Source organism: Gadus macrocephalus, chromosome 22, assembly GCF_031168955.1.
Source record: "Gadus macrocephalus chromosome 22, ASM3116895v1".
Taxonomy (NCBI): domain Eukaryota; kingdom Metazoa; phylum Chordata; class Actinopteri; order Gadiformes; family Gadidae; genus Gadus; species Gadus macrocephalus.
In genome coordinates, this window is record NC_082403.1 from 5088297 (window position 1) to 5115223 (window position 26927).

At 41.9% G+C, this 26927-nt stretch overlaps 2 protein-coding genes across 6 annotated transcripts; both read right to left on the reverse strand.

Moving 5' to 3' along the window:
- Positions 1–28: 28 nt before the first annotated feature.
- LOC132451658 (probable C-mannosyltransferase DPY19L4) lies at positions 29–9677 on the reverse strand. The gene is made up of 19 exons (XM_060044252.1): positions 9228–9677; positions 8921–9088; positions 8287–8411; positions 8080–8170; positions 7854–7975; positions 7392–7537; positions 7064–7187; positions 6388–6522; positions 5785–5916; positions 5324–5425; positions 4906–4979; positions 4392–4550; positions 4038–4157; positions 3598–3718; positions 3411–3467; positions 3224–3306; positions 2940–3072; positions 2176–2334; positions 29–1690 (listed from the first exon to the last, which is right to left on the reverse strand). The coding sequence occupies exons 1-19, from the start codon at positions 9316–9318 to the stop codon at positions 1526–1528; spliced, it is 2307 nt and encodes a 768-aa protein (XP_059900235.1). The 5' UTR covers positions 9319–9677; the 3' UTR covers positions 29–1525.
- Positions 9678–10007: 330 nt separating this feature from the next.
- LOC132451656 (nucleolar protein dao-5-like) lies at positions 10008–26727 on the reverse strand. Of its 5 annotated transcripts, XM_060044244.1 has the most exons (35): positions 26546–26727; positions 23501–23635; positions 23122–23232; positions 22874–23002; positions 22559–22672; positions 22268–22366; positions 22054–22164; positions 21601–21690; positions 21384–21497; positions 21051–21191; positions 20734–20844; positions 20233–20322; positions 20016–20129; positions 19683–19823; positions 19366–19476; positions 18889–18978; positions 18672–18785; positions 16827–16961; positions 15758–15856; positions 15541–15654; positions 15209–15349; positions 14892–15002; positions 14391–14480; positions 14174–14287; positions 13842–13982; positions 13523–13636; positions 13102–13191; positions 12888–12998; positions 12387–12518; positions 12125–12208; positions 11773–11880; positions 11419–11577; positions 11063–11266; positions 10549–10683; positions 10008–10433 (listed from the first exon to the last, which is right to left on the reverse strand). In XM_060044244.1, exons 1-34 carry the CDS (start codon positions 26607–26609, stop codon positions 10556–10558), a joined length of 3954 nt encoding a protein of 1317 aa, XP_059900227.1. In that variant the 5' UTR covers positions 26610–26727; the 3' UTR covers positions 10008–10433; positions 10549–10555. The 5 variants fall into 5 exon arrangements, with proteins under 5 accessions (XP_059900227.1, XP_059900228.1, XP_059900229.1 ...); XM_060044245.1 differs by lacking the exon at positions 22559–22672 and having other exon boundaries at positions 26546–26721; XM_060044246.1 differs by lacking the exons at positions 22559–22672; positions 22874–23002; positions 23122–23232 and having other exon boundaries at positions 26546–26721.
- Between the last annotated feature and the right edge of the window lie 200 nt (positions 26728–26927).

Sequence of the window (26927 nt, forward strand, 5' to 3'; positions counted from 1 at the left end):
TTCTTTTGGATCTAGGATCAATCAAATATTAATTTAATTGGTTTATTTGCATAGTAGGCTACATTCAGAAAACCAAGGTAGACAGTATACGAGAATCTCAACACATTTTTGTTTATCAACTCATACACGAGGCCTGCATCGAATCACTTTTTGGTTCACACCCAACAGGACATCTTCTATGCAAACGTCAATATTTATGGCACTGTCAGTTTAGCATTTTTTTTATTAAATGTACTTTTTATTTCTTGTACAGTATTGTCTGAAACATGTCTTGGCAGGTGCTGAATAAAAGTTACATTAAAACGAAAACTTATCCAAAAATAAAAACGCATTAAAAATTATGTTGAGGTTTTGATTGAGAATCTATGTCATGATCCAAAAAAATGGCATCTAGCTGAAAACCAGAACTTAAGTTCTGATCTTAGTACCTGTACCGAGACCAGACATTACGATGTGTACCGCATCCTTTAAAAGCTAGCTCAAAAGCAGTAACAACACAGAAACACACATTCTTGGACATCATCGTTCTCACATTAAGCTGAACAGGCAATAGGCAGGAAACGGTGACAGTTGGACACTTGACGACCATGGCCCCTAGACTTCTGACAAGAACATGGCTTCACACAAATCAGAAAGTTAGCAGACATCTTCTCTGTCCGTCCAAGGACATTTCTCTGCAAGGACGTCAGCCTTGCACAGAAATGCAATGGTTTGGACCAAACCAAACCCTTTTAAAAACCTCTTTATTCACATTACCGAATATGAATTAAAGGGTCTTTAAATAATCGGTGGCATTTCCAGTGTTTTCCCAACGGTACGTCTCTCCCCAAAACTGCCTCCCCTTCTCCCTACTGACCACAGCCCAGTCCAGGCAAAAGACTTGCAGAAACAAGGCCTTTAGAAAGACACTGTAAAAAGATAACAATAACATAACCAAAACCAAGAGCACATTTTGGAGTAACAATGAGAATCTGAGCATGAGGATGATCAATCAGAGAGCTGAGTGGGCAGAGAACCGTTAACCTTGCATGGATGCCTCGTAGCCCCACATCATCATAACACGTTTCACAGGAATGTAAAGACAAGAGCGGCCAAAAGTTAAAAACAGACACAGGATTCATTGGTACACCGACAGTTGACAACGAATAAATAACGCCAAGAGGGTGAATAAAACTTTGTATACTGATTGATTTCCCCCAGGCAAGCAAGTCACTGGACGCTCGGTAAAAATCGGCCCTCCCATACTCTTAAAACCCAGACGTGGAGTTTATTTGAGTGGCAAAGAAGCGTTTAAGGAGAACTTCAGAACCATATATCTGTTCTGGTGGGCTGTGGGCAGAGAAGCTCTTTATTTAAAATCCATCGTGTTAATCTGTGCTTCAGTGACATCATCATCATCATCATCATCATCGTCGTTGATCTCCAGATGAAAGAAGAGCATCGAGCTGGACCTTTCACACGGGGAGCGAAGCGCCACAGAGAAGGTGTCTTGGGGGAGGAAGGGGGAGGTGGCGCTGGTCTGGGGTCAGTACTGGAAGGAGATGACGGCGTTGACCCGGTAGATGTGGTAGGCGCGGTTCCAGAACACGCGGGTGAAGTAGTTGGTGTAGGGGGAGTAGTTGAGCTTGATCTCGCTGCAGAAGCGCCCGTGCTTGGAGAAGGAGTAGATCTCTCCCCGGTCGTACACCACCTGGTCAGCGAGCGGCGGAGAGGGAAAAAACAAAGAGCACATCAAATACACATTCATCTCGGTTGGATTCTCGCTGTCAAGGCTTGTTGGAAGCGCTTCAAGATTGATTGATTAATTGGTTCATAGAGCAAATAATACTCCTTATTATTCAAACACATTTCAAATTGTGTTAAAAATAACATTAACATGATAAAAAGACATAGGTAAAACAAAAACAGATGGCATTATCGGGCTAAGAAACTAACAGTTAGGGATGCTGATATCTAGTTTGGGCCAATGGCACAAAGATACCTTTGACCCCAGATATGAGCGAGTGAGTGATTGGCTGAAATAATGAGCGACTAAACAAATGAATGAATGAACGAACGTGTGACTAACTGAGTGAGTCAGTGAGTGAATTAATCAGTGACTGAATGAACGGTTGCGCAAGTGAGTGAGTAAATGAATGAGTGGGTGAGTGAGTGGGTGGGTGTCCCTGGACGCACGTGTCCGTTGGAGATGTCCAGCAGGTCTTTCATGCGGCAGGCGGGCTTGTGCGTGTACTCGTTGCAGAGGGAGTCCTCCAGGATCACGTAGTTGGTCTTCTGGGAGGTCAGGATCTTGTACACGTCCTCCGCCGACCTCCTGGCGTACACCTGGCAGGTCTGGTGGAGCCCCAGAGAAACACAGATCAAAAGGTGAGCGTAATACGGTCACCTTAAACCGCATTTTAACACGGCGCACCTTCGGACCGATCTGTCGGTAGGTTTGTTTTAAGAGTGCCGAATTCTCAAAAAAAATGGCCAATAAAACAGGCAAGGGAGTATCAAAGGATTTACGGCCGAACAGACACGAGCAGCAGAGCGGAAACTTGACGAAAACGCTCAAGCTGACACCGTAGAAGGAGACCAGGTTTTTCTCAACTTCTTTTCTTTATCAACATTCATAGACGTGGCGTGAGACAGGGAATCTCCCGTTTGAACGCACCTAACCCATTTTGTGGACCCAGACGACTAAGTGTATTGTTAAATCAATCACAAATGTAAATGTTTATCATATATTTTTTATGTTATATTATATTTGATACATTATAACTGCCTGAGTGAAAAAATCAACAGGCCAAGCACCTGTTTGAACATGTAACCCTGGATATTTCTTTCCCTGCCAGAGGTTCAAACCCTCCCGTCATTGGCTGGTGGGAGGTGTTCATTCTGAACCGTCAGATGCAGGGTCAGGGGTCAGGGGTCAGGGGTCAGAGGTGGGCACTCACGTCCTCGCTCCTCCTGAGTAGGCTGATGTCGAAGTAGAGCGGGAGGCTGGTGACGGCCAGCCCTGTGCACAGCTTCACCACCCCCATCACCTGGGGACTGCCCCCGAACACCGTCCCCGGGGGGGCCTGGGACCTGCGGACGGGGACCACGACGGGGGGGGGGACGACGACAAAGAGTGAGCGGGTCAGTAAGTGTGTTAGGGTGCATGTGTGTGAGTGTGAGTGTGAATCCCTCACCGTCAGTCGATTGGACAGAGTGGGCACCACACAACGGGAAGTCTCACCTGATCCAGGTGACCAGCTCCACTGTGTCCGTGTCGTAGATCTCCTGCAGCTCAGACAGCTCTCCCAGCACCCGGGGGAAGTACTGCCGCCGCCGCCCAGGGCAGATAAGAGGATCAGAGGAGAGGGTGAGACAGTAGCACTAACACCACTCACACGGTGCACGTGCTGTAGGGCAAGGAAGCTCACCTCTCTCCACAGACTGAAACCAATGATGGTGGGAACGGCGGTGCTTAAGATCAAGGCCTGGGGAGAGCGAAGAGAATACATAAATGATCAAATCATGAGACATTTACATTTACATTTTACATTTACAAGGGCTGGGACTCAACAGGGGATCGTGCAAGACCTCATTATGCCAGGGCGGGAGTCTTACCAGCACTACGGGGTGTATTGAGCGGAGCCTGAGCCACCTGAACACGGTCATCCAGAGGTCAGGGGAGCACACACCGAACGCCGTCAGCATGCAGACGTGAGGCGTCCACAGGTACTTCAACCTGGGGCGAGAGGGAGGCCCGCGAGGGGAGAGCTTTAACTAATCCCTAGACAGAGAACTGCCGAGCTGATACCTAGTTAGCTAACTGCAACACAAAAGGTTGACACTCTTCATTCTATGGGATTTTATATACGATTGTGCTTTGTAACTCTGGATTTTAGTTTGCATGTACATGATATTGTAAAATAATGTCGGGCAGTACTTTAGTATAATTTACATTTCACCTTGTTTCTAAAAAATGTTTAGAAGACTTTATTTGTGCTTTGGCAATGGAAAGTGTTCATTTTCCATGGCCAGTTGAATAGTAGAGAGAGGCGTACCCCTCAGACACCATGGCCAGCCCTCCAAACAACACTGTGTGGATCACGTGGTAGGCCACTTCAGGCTGCTCTCCTATTCGTCCGTCCTCCAGCCTGAGGTTGGTCTTCATTGGCTGTCCCCTGTAAAGCAGGAAGTAAAGAGAGAGCATAGTATAGAGAGCGAGTGAGTGCAAGAGCGAGGTAGTTTTCCTTTGTTGTGATTCTGAACCACGCCCACTCGCAATACAAATTTAATGGGTTCTAAATGGCCGTGCATTAGCAAACCGTAGTATCGTTAGCCATGCTTAATTAACCTTCGAAGCTAAACGATCGATAACAAAAGCTTTTAAGTGCACGTGCAGCTGTGTGAGCTACCTCAGCCTGGCGTAGACGGTCTGCAGGGTGGATATCAGGCACACGGACAACACCAGCAGGTAGAAGGGCAGCACCGAGGCCTGGGTCAGCCGCAGGAACAGCTCCTGGCTCGGCGACTGGAAGCCATCTTGGCACAGCAGGAAGTTGGTCACAAAGTCCCTGCAGGGGGTCGATATAGAAAGCAAATCAAAAAACATGGGTAAAAAGTTGGCTTGTTAGCTTTAAATTAAAAGCTGGCCTACCAAATATAAAAATATTATTTATTTTTTTATATAAATACTACTTCAAAATTAATACATTATTGCAGATATGTCCTTTAAATGCAAGTACAATTAGTAGTATTAAGTAATAATGTAAGTATTTTAAAAAAAAAGTATCCGTGGAACAATTAACTGTTTACGGACATCTTTTAAGCCAAATAGGCCATTGAAGCGTACACATAAGGCTACATAGATTGAAATAATTTTAGATTAGAAATTTGGCAGCTGTGAAGTATGAATCCTGATATACTCACGTAGTTCTGTTGAAGCCAAACTTCACTTCTAAGAACTTCAAGAAGAAGTCACTGTCACCGGTTGGAAGGAGTTTCTGTGAAAATAAAATACATAAATAACAACATCAAATTATTCTCACTATGACGGTTTACTACCATTAAGTTATGTAGCAGATGTTTATATCCAAAGTGATCTATACATTATGAAGTCAGTTTGTGTGCATTTGAGATTCTACAAGTAGGGGAATTTCAGAAAAAAAAAGGAGAAATTCTAAAAAGTGTTTTTGAAAGGTTTTAAGGATTAACCTCAACCCTCATTTCTTGTCACATCCCCTCTTTAATTGTACAGTCCTCTCTAGTGTTTCGCGCTCCAAATTCCCCTTGCTGGTCCCCTATGGCTGTCACCATGTCGACCACAGGGCAACCACCCCAGACTCACCTTGACCAGGTAGCTGAAGGTGATTCCTGTGGTGAACACCAGGTAGAAATGGAAGAACAGCTTCAGCAGTCGGGCAAAGATCGGACCCACCTTCAAGTTTTGCTGAAATTACAGAACAAAAAGTATAATCAGGGCTACTGTGCTATTGACACCGCAGCAGCGGCGATGCACCGCTGCGGAAATCTGAGAGCCGCTGCTTAAATCCCTGACGAGCAGAGAGCAGAGAGAGGAGAGGAGGGGAGGGGATAGGAGAGGAGAGGATGTGAGAGCGCTCCATAGTATATCACTTTCAAAAATTACTAAAAATAGCAATTGTTTAAAGCACCTCACAGTCAAACTATTTACTTCCCCAAACGTTTTAAAAGCCCAGTTAACCCTCCATCATCAGATCAAATATATTTTATTAAATCCCAGGCAGGAAAACGTCCCTATTCTAGATGTGAGAGAGCAGCTAACTCTACCTGGAAGTACCTGGCCAGTAGGGAGCCAATCAGCAGGCAGAGCAGGGGGCAGCCCAGGAGGCTGGGACTCTGGAAGCGGATGACGTAGACCAAGGCCAGAGAGCTCAGGTACACCCGGTGGACGTCCACCACCTGCAGGGTGCCACGGCCAGAAGGAAGTGTGAGGGCTTTGACATGCCTAATAAGGTCATACACAATGTATGCATCGATCTATAAAACATTGACGGGCAACTTCGATGGAAGCATCCACAATTAACTAATCCAGCTAACGAGAGATACATCTTGATCAATCAAATATTGTACAGTTATACATGTTATGCAGTGTAAAGAACTTTTATTTAATTAGAGTTAGATATTTAGCAGACTCTTGTTAAGATATATATTAAAATCAATTGTGGTTAAGGTATCACCCTAACAACTGGTTTATGCCCTTCCTCATTCCGGACTCCAATCACTCCCTATCACACACACACACACACACACACACACACACACACACACACACACACACACACACACACACACACACACACACACACACACACACACACACACACACACACACACACACACACACACACACACACACACACACCCACCTACCTTGCGCGTGGGCACCAGGTCAAAGGCGTCCAGCAGCAGGAGGCACAGGGCCTGGACAAAGAGCACGTAGTGGCTGTGCTCCCACAGCAGGAGGAAGGAGAAGGTGGTGGCGCTCACAGTCAGGTGGCAGAACAACTACGAGGACACGGGCACACAGGGGGGGGGGCTTCCTGTTAGCAGAACATCTCGTTATCTCCCGTCTCGTCTGCTCAGCTGTGTGAAGCGCTCGTGTTGCGGTTAAAAGACGCGTCCTGTTGTGACGCACTCGGATACAGAGGCTCCTAATTGTGCACTTGACTAGCACTGATAAAATGATCATTTTTATGAATCGACTAACCTTGCTTTTACTAAAGAAGGCCCCCCCTTTGTTCTGGGTGTGCAGGGACTCAAAGGTTGATTATTTGAATGTTCCCTTTGTGTCGCGTTGGGTAATAGCGTCTGCTAAAGGATTAAGCCTGAATGTAGGACTGTGGGGACCAGAGCTTGACATAAAAACGCGTAGAAAGTAAGTGGATCAAGCCAATCCTGTATATCACACCATCATGGTCTTAGTTTACCCATGTCATCCAAATTCAAGCAGAAGACATGGACTACACGTGTCACATGTCAGTGAGACAAACGATTGGCTGATACCGTATGTTACTGAGGTCAAAGGTTCCCAGGGGAGGAGCCTCACCTCTTGGGAGGGGCCAACACTGTTGCTGAGGAAGCCGGTGAGGGCGGCCACCTGCCAGGAGAAGTACGGCAGCGCCCAGTTCTCCCGCAGTGGGATGGCTTGGTCCAGCTGGCTCGTATCCGACCTGCACACCACAAAAGAGATCCATCCTCTCGATTATCATCAGCTTGAAACGTTTGAAAAAAAAAAAAAAAAAAAAAAGATTCAACTTTACCACCTGTGCGAGTTTTCAAATGAAACTAATGTCTAGGTGAATCGATGTTTCCTGCTGCGAAGGGAAAAGCGGAAACGGATTTGTGTCTTTCTGGCAGTTGGTCTCAGCGCTCACTTGTTGATGACGAACCAGGCCACGGCCAGCATGCCCGCCACCCAGGTGCCACTCATCACCCAGCTGGTGACGAACAGGGCGGTGACGTAGAGCGCCTGAAGACAGAACACCGCCCCGATGTAGAAGCAGATGGGGTCCATGAAGTCCTGAGATCAGGGGGGTGGGGGAGAGAAGGAACAGGGGGTTGCTGTTATTTCAATGCCCTTAGCAAGCAACTTGAAGATATGGTTCTATGATTAGTAATGTGAGTGGGTGAGTGAGAGAGTGAGAGAAGGAAAGAGATTTAGAGAAAAGGAGAAATACCGATAGACAGACCTCAAGTTAATGATGTATGACTCAAGAGTAAGGGAATGTGATTCCCCTTTTGGTGCGGATATGTCGTGACATGTACATCCCCCAGCCCTCCAAAAATAAACACCCGATCTTTACGTAACAAAAGAATCCCATTAGACCCTGACTCACCTGGCTTTCTGTGACTCTGTACACGAATGCAGTGATGATTTCTGGGTAAAGAGACAAGCGCTCCACGGCATTGATGGTCTCCCCAGAGATGGTTCTGTTATCTACTGTAAGCTCCAAGACGCCTTGAAGACCACACGTAAACACACAGGAATAAACGTTTGAGTAACAGGACTTCATGTGGATATGGAGGTGAGGTGACATTCAATTCTGATAAAAAAACATTCACCCATTTCAAAAGAAGGTGCGGACAGCATGTGTTTGAAGTAGTAATAGTAGAAGCCACTGCCTCCCTGCAATGAGATCTCTCGTTCCAGCTCCTAGCATACAACACAATGAAAATTGCATAATTTTTTTTTAACAATTGTTCAAAAGATCAACCAGGAGGAAGTGTAACTGAATGCTATCACCTGAACACACATAACGTCGCGCTCACCTGGCGGTTTGAAAACCAGAACTTCCTGTCATGGTAGGTGGACAGGTAGCCCGTGTAGACCACGCCACACGCGACCGCCGCCAAGCACCCAAAGAACAGCTTCACGGCCCGCTGCAGAGTGCCCGCTGGTTGGAGAGAGACAACCGTTAATAAACTTGTTAGACGTCTGTTTGGATCTATGGAGATGTGTGCGAGAGACCTGGAACGATTGTTGGTAACAAAAATGTTGACATGGATCAGGGTATTTTTTTGGGAGCCAATAGTGAGAATCAATATAGTGACATTGGATGAACGACTGCTTACTAGCTACGACTAAAGTATCAGTAACCTAGTTATTACCGTGTAAGTGTTCAGACACCCAATCTGACAGGAGAGACACTACTGATAATATTGAGATTTATTTATATTTTGCATTTATGGCATTAAAGCAGACGTTTTCACACATTCAGACACCGACGGCGGGGTCAACCGTGCAAGGTGATAGCCCGGTCATCGGGAGCATTTAGGGTGAGGTGTCTTGCTCAGGGACAACCAGATGACCCGGGGAGTGAACTAGCAACCTTCCGTTTACAAATAAACCCGCTCTAAGCCGTTCAACAATACTAATTGGCAGTATTTGTGTTTACATACTTACACTTTGAGCTGCTGTTACACTTTTTATCGGAGGACTTTTCGTCGGTAACGCCATTCTCCTGCGCAGCATCTGCCTCCTCTCCGCTGGGCTCCTTCTTGCCCTCCTCGGTCACCTCCTCGCCGCCTTTCTCTTCCTCTTGGTTGCTCTCCGTCGAGCACTCATCCACAACTGTTAATAAAAACTAACTTGTTAAGATAAACTTGTACTTATCACGGCATGGAAAGGACTCATTTACACCAAGTTCAGGGTACAACGTTGACTATCAGCATTGGTAGTGAAGATAGCATGTTAGCATAGCCTAACTTACGTGCAGTTGGAGAGTTGAGCTCCGTCGGCGGCTCTTCGTCTTCTTCTCCCCCGGCCATTGGGTTTGTTCCTCGGCATCTTAATTCAGCCATTTCCTCAATATCACAGACGAGGACCTCGTCCCGCTCCAGGAGAACACAGCATGCTATGTCATTAGCATACGTACGTCAAGCGAATGCCTCTTATCACCTCGGTATTTCAAGTCCAGTAACACTACTCCCGGTGTCATGGGGGCTAAAAGTGGGCTGCGGTTCCGACCGCTTCGGTGTCGCGAACAGCAGCTCAAGGTTGTGTCAGGAAGGGGGAACTTGGCATGTCGCTAGCTGCAACGACCGCAGCCACCCAGTGAAGCTGTTGCGCTGCACTTGACTCAGAATAACACTAGTGTCCAAGGAGGAAATAGCAAGAGAAAATAAACACTCGATCTCAGCCAGAGATGAGATGCTTTGAAAATGTCCATCGATGTGTCAGTGGTGTACCGCGACATGGCCTAGGGGAGTGCTAGGGTTGATGGTGGTGGTGACCCTCTGAATGCTTATTACCATTGGAAAATGGATGTCAGAATATTGACAGTCAATATTGCTTCACCCTATTTGAGAGTAGCAGTTCCATCACGATTTCTGGCCCCAGAATCACTCAACAATAATTGATAGACGGACGAAGAAATTTGATTTTCTGAAATGTTCAATCTAGTATTTTCTTTTTCGTTCACCTTGGTTGGATGCCTTCGTGACATATCATGTTATATTTCAATGGAAGGCTGCAGGAAACTAATCATGAATGATCATGTATGAAAGTCGATTTAATACTTTTGAATGACAAAATCATTTTCCACTTCATTTTTCTTTTCAAAACATGAGTAAAGTTGAACTTCAGTGACATACTATGGACAATATATAAAATGATGCATACATCTAAATAAAAAGGTACAGAAAAAAAAACACATCTAATAGAAATGTTCCACTACAATAAAATATTGAAATGATCATTAAAACCTTTTGAATTTTAAAAAACATTTAAAGATTTTCTATGACTAACTATCTAGACATTTCCAAAATGCAACATGAACTGCTCCAGTGTAGAAGGCTTCCTCATTCTTTCAAAGCTGTCGTTTCTGCTTCAGCGGGCAGCGCAAAATGAAATTGCGCACAAGGCAGCATGGGTATACCCAGGCTAAGCGGGCCCTACGAACCAGTCCTAGTTATTTCTGTGTGGGAAAAAAAGAAACATCCGAATAAAGATAGAAACGAGATACATGTAAATCTTCTAAACAACAATCCTCTTGAAGTGATATGTGTTTGTTGCACCGGCGGTAGTTTTACCTGTTCCTTAACAGTTGTTCCGAAACTCCTTAACCTGACACTGCTCCACCATCACCTTCAGAAGCATGGTCACCTGAGGACTCTTGGAGGCGATCTTGACCAGTGGCTCGTCATCACTGCTGTCGCTCGATAACCCTTCGTCAATGCAACAACATTTGGTGGTCGATAAATCACAAGTGAGGCTGACGACAATCAACTCATACAATCAATATTGAACACAATTGCCATGAGACATCCTGCGATTCATTTAATGTAAAAATCAGAGTTAGGCAAGTATATTTCCACAACGCGCCTTGACTATATATTAATTTCTGCTTTCATTAAGTTGCAATTCATTTAGCAGAGTGTTCTACGTAGCATGTGGGAAGCTATTAGGAACCACACTCTCTAAAATGCTTGTTGCAGAGAATCACAGTCATATTCCAGTCAACCCTGACAAGTCAACGAGTCCCTAGTTCTTGTTCAAACAAAGCACCTTGACCTGAATTCCCCTCTGATTGGGGCGCTCTGTTACCATTATTGCAAGCCCTTTGTCTTTTCATCTTCTTGGTAACTATGGCCTTTCCTGATGATCCTTGGTTGTTATTCGAAGGAGTTTGGTCTCTCTTCTCTGTCCTCTGGCCATTCCCTTGCGACAAACTTTTGTTTTTCCCGTCTTTGAGCGGCTTCTTTAACAGGTTGAGCAGAGGTTCGTCATCAGAGCTCTCAGCTGCGGTTGCTGTTCCAACAGAAATCACAACAGTCATATCAGGAAAGGGGGGGTCTTCTGAACGGTAATACAAAGGGACATCGGTACAACGTAAAACCAACCTGTCCTGAGAGAACTGGTTTTTTATTATTACTTGAACTAGTATCATGTAGCGGTAATACCATGCATCCTGGGTGCCCTTGTGGGGGGTTTGGATGGAGACCTCTGGGCCGGTGTGGACCTAGTCTTGGTGCCGGTCTTGGTGGTGGACTGGTTCTCCTTCCTGTCCAGGTTCACCAGCGGAACGTCATCATCAGAGCTCCCATCTGAGGACTCTGTGTCTGGGGAAAGACCAACGCGTAGACCAGCGGATATCAGCTGATACTCTTTGAGGTAGGGCCGGACAGGACTCCGCATTTGCTAAATGAATAAAGGCTCAAATTGTATTTGTAAAAACGAAATTATATAGTTCAACCTTGTGAGTACATTATTTATGGGCGTGTGGACATGATTAATGAAGTCGTTATGGTGGCTACCTTTCTGCCTGCGCCTCCTAGGTTTAGGCTGAGGTTTCCGGCTCTTGGGTGAAGGTCTGGGGGCCGTCTTCTTACTCGGCTCATAGTCCGAGTCGTCACTGGAAGACCCTGGATATGGAGGGGAGAACAACAAGGTAAGGTGGAGAAATACTAAATAAAGGAATTATATAAATACGCAGTAATACACACGTAAAAATATATTCACAAAATACATTAAATGTTAAATAATGAAGAATTATTTTTCCTAACTCTAACCCTATTTCCCCAATAAATGTATACGTTTAGTGGCTAAGAAGAGTCACATATGTGGACTAAAGCTGTCATTTGTTCTCAAGTGTAAAGAGGACTGCACCCGTTCTTTTTTTCTTTTTGTTAGTTCTGCAGCTGCTCTTCAACTTTGTAAATTTGCTCAATGGTTCGTCATCTGAGGAGTCATCTGTCCAACGCAACACAAAGAAGATAAGGTTAAAGGGGAGCTACGACATTATGAATCAAAATCGAACCTGGAAACAGCTTATGGCTCAAAGGGTGAAATATATCTGTTTTCCTGTACAGTATGTAATAAAACGTTATTCGGGAAGTAAGCATAACCCAGGATGTCTTATTCCACCAACCATCGTGTTGTGTCGGAGGAGCCTCGGAGTTGAGGGTCTGACCTGCTGTCTGCTCAGACTGTTTCTCCTCCGTTGTCTTCTTCATTAAGTTCACCAGGAGAACATCATCTTCATCATCAGAACTATTCTGAACTGGGAGGACCAATAGGATAATAGATGACCAAATGCAGTGATAACCAACACAAGGCAACACTAAAGCTAGGACTTTCTGTCATTACCATCATGTTCTGGGGTTATGTTTGTTTTATTCTTAGGCGATAACAAATAAGAAAATTGCTGCAACGAGCTTTAGAAAAACCTAAAATATATTATTTATTATAAAGGCATAATGCTGTATACTTGTTAGTAAAATACAATTTATTGAATGATTGCGTCATTTGTTAAATTAAAAAAATAGAATTATATTATATTATATTAATTAATTTTGAGAAATAAAACACTTTGGCACTTTGACTCTGAGGTGTATTTTGTGAAATTAGAAAAAATTATATATATATTCACCTGCTGTTTTACGTGTATGGATTTTTTTAGATTGGTTCTGATTGGCTGAAGCTTTCTTTGCTACACGAGACTTTGCTACTTTGGACAAGGGCTCATCATCTGAGGAGTCTCCTGTCAACACAACACAGGGAATATAAAGTTATAGACACAGAAATACATCTAGTATGAAATATAACATGTTGTGTCTGAAAGGCCTCAGAGATGAGGGTCTGACCTGCTGTCTGCTCAGACTGTTTCTCATCCTTTGTCTTCTTCGTTAAGTTCACCAGAGGAACATCATCTTCATCATCAGAACTGTTCAGAACTGGGAGGACCAATAGGATAATAGATGACCAAATGCAGTGATATCCAACACAAGGCAACACTAAAGCTAGGACTTTCTGTCATTACCATCATGTTCTGCGGTTATGTTCGTTTTATTCTTGGGCGATAACAAATAAGAATATTGCTGCAAAGAGCTTTACAAAAGTCTAAAATATATTATTTATTATAATTGCATTATGCTGGAGACTTGTTAGTAAAATAAAAATTTCCGTTATGTTCACACTCTGTGTTGATCATATTAAATGATGTTAATCACTTGTAATACATAAAACAATTTCAGGTGTAATTTGTCACGTTTAACGAGGCGTCACCTGCTCTTCTTTTCCCCATATTGATGCTTCTAGAACGGTTCTTATTGGCCGAGGCTTTCTTTGATGAGCGAGTTTTTGCTACTTTGGACAAGGGCTCATCATCTGAGGAGTCTCCTGTCAACACAACACAGGGAATATAAAGTTATAGACACAGAAATACATCTAGTATGAAATATAACACATCCTGGAAACAGCTGAAGACAGAGAAATTCAAATGTCATTGTATTGAAGATTATTTCCAGTCTTGCTAAAGATATAATGTAAATAATGTATTATAAGTTATAACGCACTAGGATTATCTTTATTTAACTCCACCTACCCTCATGTTGTGTCTGTGGAGCCTCAGAACTGAAGCTCTGACCTGCAGTCCGCTCAGAAGGTTTCTCCTCCTTTAGCTTCTTCAGTACGTTCCCCAGAGGTACATCATCTTCATCATCCTCATCATCAGAACTGTTCAGAACTGGGGGGACATAAAATGGTAGATGATAAATGGTAAAAGGGAATCTGACAGAATCTATTGGTTACATGAGACTTGACTTAAATTCTTTCCATTATGTTCACACTCGGTGTTGATCATATTAAATTATGTTAATTACTTGTAATACATAAAACCCTTTTATGTGCAATATGTCACGTTTGACGAGGCGTCACCTGCTCTTCTTTTCCCCATATTGATGCTTCTAGAACGGTTCTTATTGGCCGAGGCTTTCTTTGATGAGCGAGTCTTTGCTACTTTGGACAAGGGCTCATCATCTGAGGAGTCTCCTGTCAACACAACACAGGGAATATAAAGTTATCGACACAGAAATACATCTAGTATGAAATATAACATGTTGTGTCTGAGGGGCCTCAGAGTTGAGGGTCTGACCTGCTGTCTGCTCAGACTGTTTCTCCTCTGTTGTCTTCTTCGTTAAATTCACCAGAGGAACATCATCTTCATCATCAGAACTATTCAGAACTGGGAGGACCAATAGGATAATAGATGACCAAATGCAGTGATATCCAACACAAGGCAACACTAAAGCTAGGACTTTCTGTCATTACCATCATGTTCTGCAGTTATGTTCGTTTTATTCTGAGGCGATTACAATTAAGAAAATTGCTGCAAAGAGCTTTAGAAAAACCTAAAATATATTATTTATTATAAAGGCATAATGCTGTAATTTATTATTATTATTATTATTATTACTTGTTAGTAAAATACAATTTACTGAATGATTGCGTCATTTGTTAAATTAAAAAATAATTATATTATATTATATGAATTAATTTTGAGAAATAAAACACTTTGGCACTTTGACTCTGAGGTGTATTTTGTGAAATTATTGAAAAAATAAATAATAAATAATAAATAAAATAATATAGTCACCTGCTGTTTTATGCATCTGGATTTTTTTAGATCGGTTCTGATTGGCTGAAGCTTTCTTTGCTGCACGAGACTTTACTACTTTGGACAAGGGCTCATCATCTGAGGAGTCTCCTGTCAACACAACACAGGGAATATAAAGTTATAGACACAGAAATACATCTAGTTTTGAAATATAACACATCCTGGAAACAGCTGAAGACAGAGAAATTCAAATGTCATTGTATTGAAGATTATTTCCAGTCTTGCTAAAGATATAATGGAAATAATGTATTATAAGTTATAACGCACTAGGATTATCTTTATTTAACTCCACCTACCCTCATGTTGTGTCTGTGGAGCCTCAGAACTGAAGCCCTGACCTGCAGTCCGCTCAGAAGTTTTCCCCTCCTTTAGCTTCTTCAGTACGTACCCCAGAGGTACATCATCTTCATCATCCTCATCATCAGAACTATTCAGAACTGGGGGGACATAAAATGGTAGATGATAACTGGTAAAAGGGAATCTGACAGAATCTATTGTTCATACGAGACTTGATTTAAATTATTTCCATTATGTTCACACTCGGTGTAAATTATATTAAATTATGTTAATTACATGAAATACATAAAACACTTTAATGTGCAATATGTCACGTTTGACGAGGCGTCACCTGCTCTTCTTTTCCCCATATTGATGCTTCTAGAACGGTTCTTATTGGCCGAGGCTTTCTTTGATGAGCGAGTTTTTGCTACTTTGGACAAGGGCTCATCGTCTGAGGAGTCTCCTGTCAACACAACACAGGGAATATAAAGTTATAGACACAGAAATACATCTAGTATGAAATATAACATGTTGTGTCTGAGGGGCCTCAGAGTTGAGGGTCTGACCTGCTGTCTGCTCAGACTGTTTCTCCTCCGTTGTCTTCTTCGGTAAGTTCCCCAGAGGTACATCATCTTCATCATCCTCATCATCAGAACTGTTCAGAACTGGGGGGACATAAAATGGTAGATGATAAATGGTAAAAGGGAATCTGACAGAATCTATTGGTCACATTGAGACTTGATTTAAATTCTTTCCATTATGTTCACACCTCGGTGTAGATTATATTAAATTATGATAATTACTTGTAATACATAAAACCCTTTAATGTGTAATTTGTCACGTTTAACGAGGCGTCACCTGCTCTTCTTTTCCCCATATGGATACTTCTAGATTGGATCTGATTGGCCGAGGCTTTCTTTGCTTGACGAGACTTGGCTACTTTGGACAAGGGCTCATCATCTGAGGAGTCTCCTGTCGACACAACACCGGGAATATAAAGTTATAGACACAGAAATACATCTAGTATGAAATATAACACATCCTGGAAACAGCTTTAGTCAGAAAAACTTTAAAGTAGCCTTGTGATTTTATTGTAGAAGATTATTTATAGTCTTGTGAAAGACATAATGAACTAATATCGCAGAAGGATTATTGTTATTATATTCCACCTACCATCGTCTTGTGTTTGACCCTCAGAGTTGAGGGTCTGACCTGCTGTCTGCTCAGACTGTTTCTTATCGTTAAGTTTTTCTTACCACTTTTGTCTCGTTCCTCCATTTTCCAAAAGCCTGTTTTTCCGTCCTGTTTACGCCTTTCTTTTTCGGCTTCCTCGTCTGAGTCGCTGGGGTCCAGCCGCAGACGGAGCTCTGAGGAGGAGTTACAACCGAGAACCAGGATGAGAGCAGGCTCATCATTTGTATCTCATCACCCCACCGCATCCAAGGATATCATCATGTATTCGACAGAAAGCAACATCAATGGGAGACTTTTCATCCCTACGAACCAGTTCTAGTTCTTACTGTGTGGGGGAAACAAGAAACACGTGAATAAAGATAGAAACAAGATGCGTGTAAATCTTCTAAGCAACGATCCTCTTAAAGGGATACGTGTTCGTTGCACCGGCTGTAGTCTCACCTGTGCCTTTACACCCGTTCCCAAACTCCTTAAACGGACACCGCTCCACCATCACCTTCAGAAGCATGGTCACCTGAGGACTCTTCGAGGCGATCTTGACCAGTGGCTCGTCATCACTGCTGTCGCTCGATAACCCTTCATCAATGCAACAACCTTTAATTGGTAGTCAATCATCTCATGCAATCAATATTGAACACAATCGCCATGAGACACCCTGCGATTCGTTTCAAGTAAATATAAGAGCATGTATATTTCCACGACATTTCTTGACTATATAATATTAATTTCTTTCGAAGGTATCATAGAGAGAGTGGACTCGTCTGCCTGGGTGTCTCCTGTGGTGGTCGTAAAGAAGAAGACCGGCAGGCCGCGGCATTCGGCATTCAGACCCCGTTACCAGTTATTTTCTTTTAGCGAAAAAAGACAACCCATAGGTGCGTTCTTTGGGTACTTCGGAGTCCTTCACCTTGGGTTTATTCTAGGCAGTTGGGAGTCTTGGGACTCGATGTTTAAGGTCAAAGAGAGGGCTGAGCAAAGTGCTGGGTCATTCGGCGGTTGCCGTCACACGGTGTCGTTCTGACTTGGCAGTGTATGGTTGTTGTGACAACGTTATGCGAAAACGGAGCGGCACCACTTTGGTTCTCGTTTCGGGTTTATATCAGATAAGCGTGAACATGAACACGAGTGAGAGACCCAAGGCCTTGGGGCGTCGATGCATGGGCTCGGTTTTCAGTCTCCTTCCGCCGAGATGAACCATGTTATTGGTCGCGAACGGGCTGCGAAACACGGTTAGTGTGTGATTTGCGAAATTTTATGTAGTTCGATGATGTGTTACGGTAGTTAAACGGTGATTTAATCGACTTTTGTGAAACTTAAGATGAGACTTAAGACTTTCTGTCATTACCATCATGTTCTGGGGTTATGTTCGTTTTATTCTTAGGCGATTACAAATAAGAGAATTGCTGCAAAGAGCTTTAGAAAAACCTAAAATATATTATTTATTATAAAGGCATAATGCTGTATACTTGTTAGTAAAATACAATTTACTGAATGATTGCGTCATTTGTTAAATTAAAAAAATATATATTGTATTATATTATATTATATTAATTAATTTTGAGAAATAAAACACTTTGGCACTTTGACTGAGTGTATTTTGTGAAATTAGAAAAAATAATATATATTCACCTGCTGTTTTACGCATATGGATTTTTTTAGATTGGTTCTGATTGGCTGAAGCTTTCTTTGCTGCATGAGACTTTGCTACTTTGGACAAGGGCTCATCATCTGAGGAGTCTCCTGTCAACACAACACAGGGAATATAAAGTTATAGACACAGAAATACATCTAGTATGAAATATAACACATCCTGGAAACAGCTGAAGACAGAGGAACTCAAATGTGCCTGTGTCATTGTATTGAAGATTATTTCCAGTCTTGCTAAAGATATAATGTAAATAATGTATTATAAGTTATAACGCACTAGGATTATCTTTATTTAACTCCACCTACCCTCATGTTGTGTCTGTGGAGCCTCAGAACTGAAGCTCTGACCTGCAGTCCGCTCAGAAGTTTTCTTCTCCTTTAGCTTCTTCAGTACGTTCCCCAGAGGTACATCATCTTCATCATCCTCATCATCAGAACTGTTCAGAACTGGGGGGACATAAAATGGTAGATGATAAATGGTAAAAGGGAATCTGACAGAATCTATTGGTCACATGAGACTTGATTTAAATTAATTCCATTATGTTCACACCTCGGTGTAGATTATATTAAATTATGTTAATTACTTGTAATACATAAAACACTTTAATGTGTAATTTGTCACGTTTAACGAGGCATCACCTGCTGTTCTTTTCCCCATATTGATACTTCTAGAACGGTTCTTATTGGCCGAGGCTTTCTTTGATGAGCGAGTCTTTGCTACTTTGGACAAGGGCTCATCATCTGAGGAGTCTCCTGTCAACACAACACAGGGAATATAAAGTTATAGACACAGAAATACATCTAGTATGAAATATAACATGTTGTGTCTGAGGGGCCTCAGAGTTGAGGGTCTGACCTGCTGTCTGCTCAGACTGTTTCTCCTCCGTTGTCTTCTTCGTTAAGTTCACCAGAGGAACATCATCTTCATCATCAGAACTGTTCAGAACTGGGAGGACCAATAGGATAATAGATGACCAAATGCAGTGATATCCAACACAAGGCAACACTAAAGCTAGGACTTTCTGTCATTACCATCATGTTCTGCGGTTATGTTCGTTTTATTCTGAGGCGATTACAATTAAGAAAATTGCTGCAAAGAGCTTTAGAAAAACCTAAAATATATTATTTATTATAAAGGCATAATGCTGTATACTTGTTAGTAAAATACAATTTACTGAATGATTGCGTCATTTGTTAAATTAAAAAATAATTATATCATATTATATGAATTAATTTTGAGAAATAAAACACTTTGGCACTTTGATTCTGAGGTGTATTTTGTGAAATTATGGGAAAAAATTATAATAAATAATAAATAAAATAATATAGTCACCTGCTGTTTTACGCATCTGGATTTTTTTAGATCGGTTCTGATTGGCTGAAGCTTTCTTTGCTGCACGAGACTTTGCTACTTTGGACAAGGGCTCATCATCTGAGGAGTCTCCTGTCAACACAACACAGGGAATACAAAGTTATAGACACAGAAATACATCTAGTTTTGAAATATAACACATCCTGGAAACAGCTGAAGACAGAGAAATTCAAATGTCATTGTATTGAAGATTATTTCCAGTCTTGCTAAAGATATAATGTAAATAATGTATTATAAGTTATAACGCACTAGGATTATCTTTATTTAACTCCACCTACCCTCATGTTGTGTCTGTGGAGCCTCAGAACTGAAGCTCTGACCTGCAGTCCGCTCAGAAGTTTTCTTCTCCTTTAGCTTCTTCAGTACGTTCCCCAGAGGTACATCATCTTCATCATCCTCATCATCAGAACTGTTCAGAACTGGGGGGACATAAAATGGTAGAAGATAAATGGTAAAAGGGAATCTGACAGAATCTATTGGTCACATGAGACTTGATTTAAATTAATTCCATTATGTTCACACCTCGGTGTAGATTATATTAAATTATGTTAATTACTTGTAATACATAAAACACTTTAATGTATAATATGTCACGTTTAACGAGGCGTCACCTGCTCTTCTTTTCCCCATATTGATGCTTCTAGAACGGTTCTTATTGGCCGAGGCTTTCTTTGATGAGCGAGTCTTTGCTACTTTGGACAAGGGCTCATCATCTGAGGAGTCTCCTGTCAACACAACACAGGGAATATAAAGTTATCGACACAGAAATACCTCTAGTATGAAATATAACATGTTGTGTCTGAGGGGCCTCAGAGTTGAGGGTCTGACCTGCTGTCTGCTCAGACTGTTTCTCCTCTGTTGTCTTCTTCGTTAAATTCACCAGAGGAACATCATCTTCATCATCAGAACTATTCAGAACTGGGAGGACCAATAGGATAATAGATGACCAAATGCAGTGATATCCAACACAAGGCAACACTAAAGCTAGGACTTTCTGTCATTACCATCATGTTCTGGGGTTATGTTCGTTTTATTCTGAGGCGATTACAATTAAGAAAATTGCTGCAAAGAGCTTTAGAAAAACCTAAAATATATTATTTATTATAAAGGCATAATGCTGTAATTTATTATTATTATTATTATTATTACTTGTTAGTAAAATACAATTTACTGAATGATTGCGTCATTTGTTAAATTAAAAAATAATTATATTATATTATATGAATTAATTTTGAGAAATAAAACACTTTGGCACTTTGACTCTGAGGTGTATTTTGTGAAATTATTGAAAAAATAAATAATAAATAATGAATAAAATAATATAGTCACCTGCTGTTTTACGCATCTGGATTTTTTTAGATCGGTTCTGATTGGCTGAAGCTTTCTTTGCTGCACGAGACTTTGCTACTTTGGACAAGGGCTCATCATCTGAGGAGTCTCCTGTCAACACAACACAGGGAATATAAAGTTATAGACACAGAAATACATCTAGTTTTGAAATATAACACATCCTGGAAACAGCTGAAGACAGAGAAATTCAAATGTCATTGTATTGAAGATTATTTCCAGTCTTGCTAAAGATATAATGGAAATAATGTATTATAAGTTATAACGCACTAGGATTATCTTTATTTAACTCCACCTACCCTCATGTTGTGGCTGTGGAGCCTCAGAACTGAGGCTCTGACCTGCAGTCCGCTCAGAAGTTTTCTCCTCCTTTAGCTTCTTCAGTACGTTCCCCAGAGGTACATCATCTTCATCATCCTCATCATCAGAACTGTTCAGAACTGGGGGGACATAAAATGGTAGATGATAAATGGTAAAAGGGAATCTGACAGAATCTATTGGTCACATGAGACTTGATTTAAATTAATTCCATTATGTTCACACCTCGGTGTAGATTATATTAAATTATGTTAATTACTTGTAATACATAAAACACTTTAATGTGCAATATGTCACGTTTAACGAGGCGTCACCTGCTCTTCTTTTCCCCATATTGATGCTTCTAGAACGGTTCTTATTGGCCGAGGCTTTCTTTGATGAGCGAGTCTTTGCTACTTTGGACAAGGGCTCATCATCTGAGGAGTCTCCTGTCAACACAACACAGGGAATATAAAGTTATAGACACAGAAATACATCTAGTATGAAATATACCATGTTGTGTCTGAGGGGCCTCAGAGTTGAGGGTCTGACCTGCTGTCTGCTCAGACTGTTTCTCCTCTGTTGTCTTCTTCGTTAAGTTCACCAGAGGAACATCATCTTCATCATCAGAACTGTTCAGAACTGGGAGGACCAATAGGATAATAGATGACCAAATGCAGTGATATCCAACACAAGGCAACACTAAAGCTAGGACTTTCTGTCATTACCATCATGTTCTGCGGTTATGTTAGTTTTATTCTTAGGCGATTACAAATAAGAAAATTGTTGCAAAGAGCTTTACAAAAAAATTAAATATACTATTTATTATAAAGACATTATGCTGTATTAATGGTACTTATTAGTAAAACAATTTATTTAATGAATGCATCATTCGTTTAATTTAAAATATATAATTATATTATATGAATTACTTTTGAGAAATAAAACACTTTGGCACTTTCTCTAAGGTGTATTTTGTCAAATCAGAAAAATGTATATATTCACCTGCTGTTTTACGCATATGGATTTTTTTAGATCCGTTCTGATTGGCTGAAGCTTTCTTTGCTGCACGAGAACTAGCTACTTTGGACAAGGGCTCATCATCTGAGGAGTCTCCTGTCAACACAACACAGGGTATATAAAGTTATAGACACAGAAATACATCTAGTATGAAATATAACATGTTGTGTCTGAGGGGCCTCAGAGTTGAGGGTCTGACCTGCTGTCTGCTCAGAAGTTTTCTCCTCCTTTAGCTTCTTCAGTACGTTCCCCAGAGGTACATCATCTTCATCATCCTCATCATCAGAACTGTTCAGAACTGGGGGGACATAAAATGGTAGATGATAAATGGTAAAAGGGAATCTGACAGAATCTATTGGTCACATTGAGACTTGACTTAAATTCTTTCCATTATGTTCACACTCTGTGTTGATCATATTGAATTATGTTAATTACTTGTAATACATAAAACCCTTTTATGTGTAATTTGTCACGTTTAACGAGGCGTCACCTGCTGTTCTGTTCCCCATATGGATACTTCTAGATTGAATCTGATTGGCCGAGGCTTTCTTTGCTTGACGAGACTTGGCTACTTTGGACAAGGGCTCATCATCTGAGGAGTCTCCTGTCGACACAACACCGGGAATATAAAGTTATAGACACAGAAATACATCTAGTATGAAATATAACACATCCTGGAAACAGCTTAAGTCAGAAAAACTTTAAAGTAGCCTTGTGATTTTATTGTAGAAGATTATTTATAGTCTTGTGAAAGACATAATGAACTAATATCGCACAAGGATTATTGTTATTATATTCCACCTACCATCGTCTTGTGTTTGACCCTCAGAGTTGAGGGTCTGACCTGCTGCCTGCTCAGACTGTTTCTTATCCTTTAGATTCTTCAGTACGTTCACCAGAGGAACATCATCTTCATCATCAGCACTGTCCAGAACTGGTTGGACATAAATATAATGGCAGACAACAGCCAGAATTATCAAGAAGAGTTGCTGAATTGCATGAATGACTATCTTAAAAGTGTCTTAAATTGTTCCAACGTTAAGTTTTTCTTACCACTTTTGTCTCGTTCCTCCATTTTCCAAAAGCCTGTTTTTCCGTCCTGTTTACGCCTTTCTTTTTCGGCTTCCTCGTCTGAGTCGCTTGGGTCCAGCCGCAGAGGGAGCTCTGAGGAGGAGTTACAACCGAGAACCAGGATGAGAGCAGGCTCATCATTTGTATCTCCTCACCCCACCGCATCCAAGGATATCATCATGTATTCGACAGAAAGCAACATCAATGGGAGACTTTTCATCCCTACGAACCAGTTCTAGTTCTTACTGTGTGGGGGAAACAAGAAACACGTGAATAAAGATAGAAACAAGATGCGTGTAAATCTTCTAAGCAACGATCCTCTTAAAGGGATACGTGTTCGTTGCACCGGCTGTAGTCTCACCTGTGCCTTTACACCCGTTCCCAAACTCCTTAAACGGACACCGCTCCACCATCACCTTCAGAAGCATGGTCACCTGAGGACTCTTCGAGGCGATCTTGACCAGTGGCTCGTCATCACTGCTGTCGCTCGATAACCCTTCATCAATGCAACAACATTTGGTGGTCAATCATCTCATACAATCAATATTGAACGCAATCGCCATGAGACACCCTGCGATTCGTTTCAAGTAAATATAAGAGCATGTATATTTCCACGACATTTCTTGACTATATAATATTAATTTCTTTCGAAGGTATCATAGAGAGAGTGGACTCGTCTGCCTGGGTGTCTCCTGTGGTGGTCGTTAAGAAGAAGACCGGCGGCATTCGTCTTTGTGTGGATCTACGTGAGCCAAACAGAGCAGTGGTGATAGACAGTCACCCTTTGCCACACATCGAAGAAGTCTTTTGTGAGCTCCGTGGTGCAACTATGTTCTCCACAGTTGATGTACAACATGCCTAGCATCAAGTCCAGCTACATCCTAGCAGCAGCCAGAGACCTTACAGCGTTCATAACGCATGACAGACTTTTTCGTTTTACAAGAGTCCCATATGGCCTAGCTCAGCCCCCAGTGCCTTTCAACGGATGACGTCTCAGATCCTGGCAGATCAACCAGGTGTGCAACGCTATTTGGATGACATCATAGTATACAGAGAGACCCCTGCACTTCATGAGACAAGATTGAAAGCGGTCCTCCACTGCCTACCAGTGAGTGGGTTGAAGCTGAACACAGCGAAATGCCACATCAGGAAGACTGAGTTGTCCTTCCTTGGGCATCTCGTTTCTGCCTCTGGCCTACAGCCAGACCCTGGCCATGTCCAAGCTGTGACTCAAGCTCCCCCTCCTCATGATGCTCAGTTGCTACGTTCTTTTCTTTGCCTAACTGCGTGGTATTTAAAGTTCATTCTAGGGATGCACCGAAATGAAAATTGTTGGCCGAAACCGAATATACTGAAACAGTTGGCCGAAGGCCGAAGCCGAATACCGAATGTGGCTTTTAATGTTTTTCATTCATTTTGCTTTAATTTTTCACCATTGCATAAATCAAACAATTAAATGTCCTTTATAAACTTTTTCGTCTTGCTTTTCTATAAAAAAAATCAATTACAAATTTGATACAAAATATTTATTTAATACTGAACGTTTTCTAACATTCCAGCAGACATTATAGCAAGGATTTATGAACAATGTACCTTTAAATAAACCTTTTTTTTTTTATAAAAAGAAAAAAAAAATCGGTGTATTATGTTCGGCCTTTCTACTCCTTCGGCCGAAACTGAACATTATGTTTTGGGCCATTATCGGCCGAACATGTTCGGAGGCCGAATATTCGGCGCATCCATAGTTCATTCCTAACTACGCCACACTTATGGAACCTCTTCGTGCTCTACTTCGAAAGTCTACTGATTTCCATTGGACCGAGGACGCTCAAGAGAACCTCTCCAGAGTTAAAGACATCATAGCTACAAGTCCTGGTCTTGCCTTGTTCGATCCTCCCTTGCCAACAGTCGTCACTCACAACATATGCGTCAGATTACGAGACCCATCAAGAGCCTGAGCTGGAGATGGTGGCTGTTGTTTCAGCTGACTTTGCAGCAGTCACTGCTGAAGTCCTCTCGGAGGCCTGTGATGCATGTGCCGTGCTCCAGAAGCACGACAAAACTGCAATCACCCATGTCGCCCCGCTGCAACCTGTGCCGACTCCCACTGCAGCCTGGGAAAAGCTAGCAGTGGATATTGTGGGACCTATACAGACTTCACCTCCTGACTGCCGCTTTGCAATCAGTCTCGTTGACTACTACAGCCGATGGCCTGAGACTGCCTTCTGCTCAGCTGTAACCTCAATGACCTTTCTTGCCACTGTGTTTAGTAGGGAAGGAAATCCACTTGAACTGGTCACTGACAATGGCCCTTTGTTCCAGCTGAGTTTGAATCTTTCCCTGCTGACAGAGATATCAAGCATTGCCACAGCTCTGTGTATTACCCACAAGCAAATGGGGAAATAGAACGCTTCAACAGAGTATTCAAGGACTGTTTCCAGACTGCCAGGATTGAAGGTCAACCTTTGAAAGCCTTTGTAACTGAGTTTTTGCGTATACAGAGCCACTCCCCATGCCATAACCTCAGTATCTCCTGCCGAGATACTGCATTGTAAACTGCTCAATACAAAGCTAACCATCAGAGGTCTCCACCTCACATTGCCTCTTAAAGATCAAACAAACCTGAAACAGAACATCGAGAGGAAACAAGAGAAAACAAAACGGTACACAGATCAACGACGTCGTGCAAAACCACCTTCTTTCCAAATTGGTTCTTCTGTTCGCATTCGGAAGCCTGGAATCACTGCAAAAGGACATTCAAAATCACCCAGCCCTACTAAAGATAAAGTGTCTTTTATATATCTAGATTTCTACAACTAAAGATAAAGTGTTTTTTTATGTATCTAGATTACTATAACTGTTGTTTTAGTTTTCATTGATTGTTCTTGAAGTACTGATATTCTTGTGCTACAGTACCGAGTTTAATTTCCTACAAGAGAGGAATATGTGGTATAGTGCAATGCCCATTCTGCCCCGGTAGTGGCTCTATGCCACCAGAGTTGTTCATAATAATACGCACGTAAGAGTGGAGGTAGAAAGATACACGGATTGGATTAAAGTGGATTAAAAAGCATTCTATGAATCTTCTCCGTCTCTCACTGCTTTATACTTAATACTATCCACTCACATACACAACAGTATGTTTGCTCAATGGTTCGCATCTGAGGAGTTATCTGTCCAACACAAAACAAAGAAGATAAAGTTCAAGAGAAGTGGAGGAGTTACAACAGAGAACCAGGATGGGAGCAGGCTCATTATTTGTATCTCAACACCTCACCGCATCCAAGGATATCATGTATTAGATAGAAAGCAATATCAATGGGAGACTTTTCATGTGGATTAACATGACAGAAATGTATTACTGCTGTCATATAGACTCAATAACGTTACATGCTGTTGTAATTACCCGATGCGCTGTCTTTGATACCAGTATGTGATGTGTCTGTGACTTTATCCATTTTAAACAGCATAGGCTGCCGGGAAAAAAAACCTTGATGTCAGAACGACACTTTTGATTAGAATTGTCGTTTGAAAAGTTTATTTACAGAAGGCGGTTTAAAAAGTGCGCCTGTCGCACTCTGATGACGTAAAATGACAGTAGTGAGACGCAGCACATGACGTCATGTAAAGATCATGCGACAATAGCGTCATACTTTAGAGGTATTCTGGTGCTTTCACATCGCTCGAAATTATGGGGTAACATTTTCGAACGATCTATTTTTCCGGTTTTATGAAATAGCCTACGAACGTTTCCTGAACACTCTTATTTCGGAAGAAGGGAAGGTTTA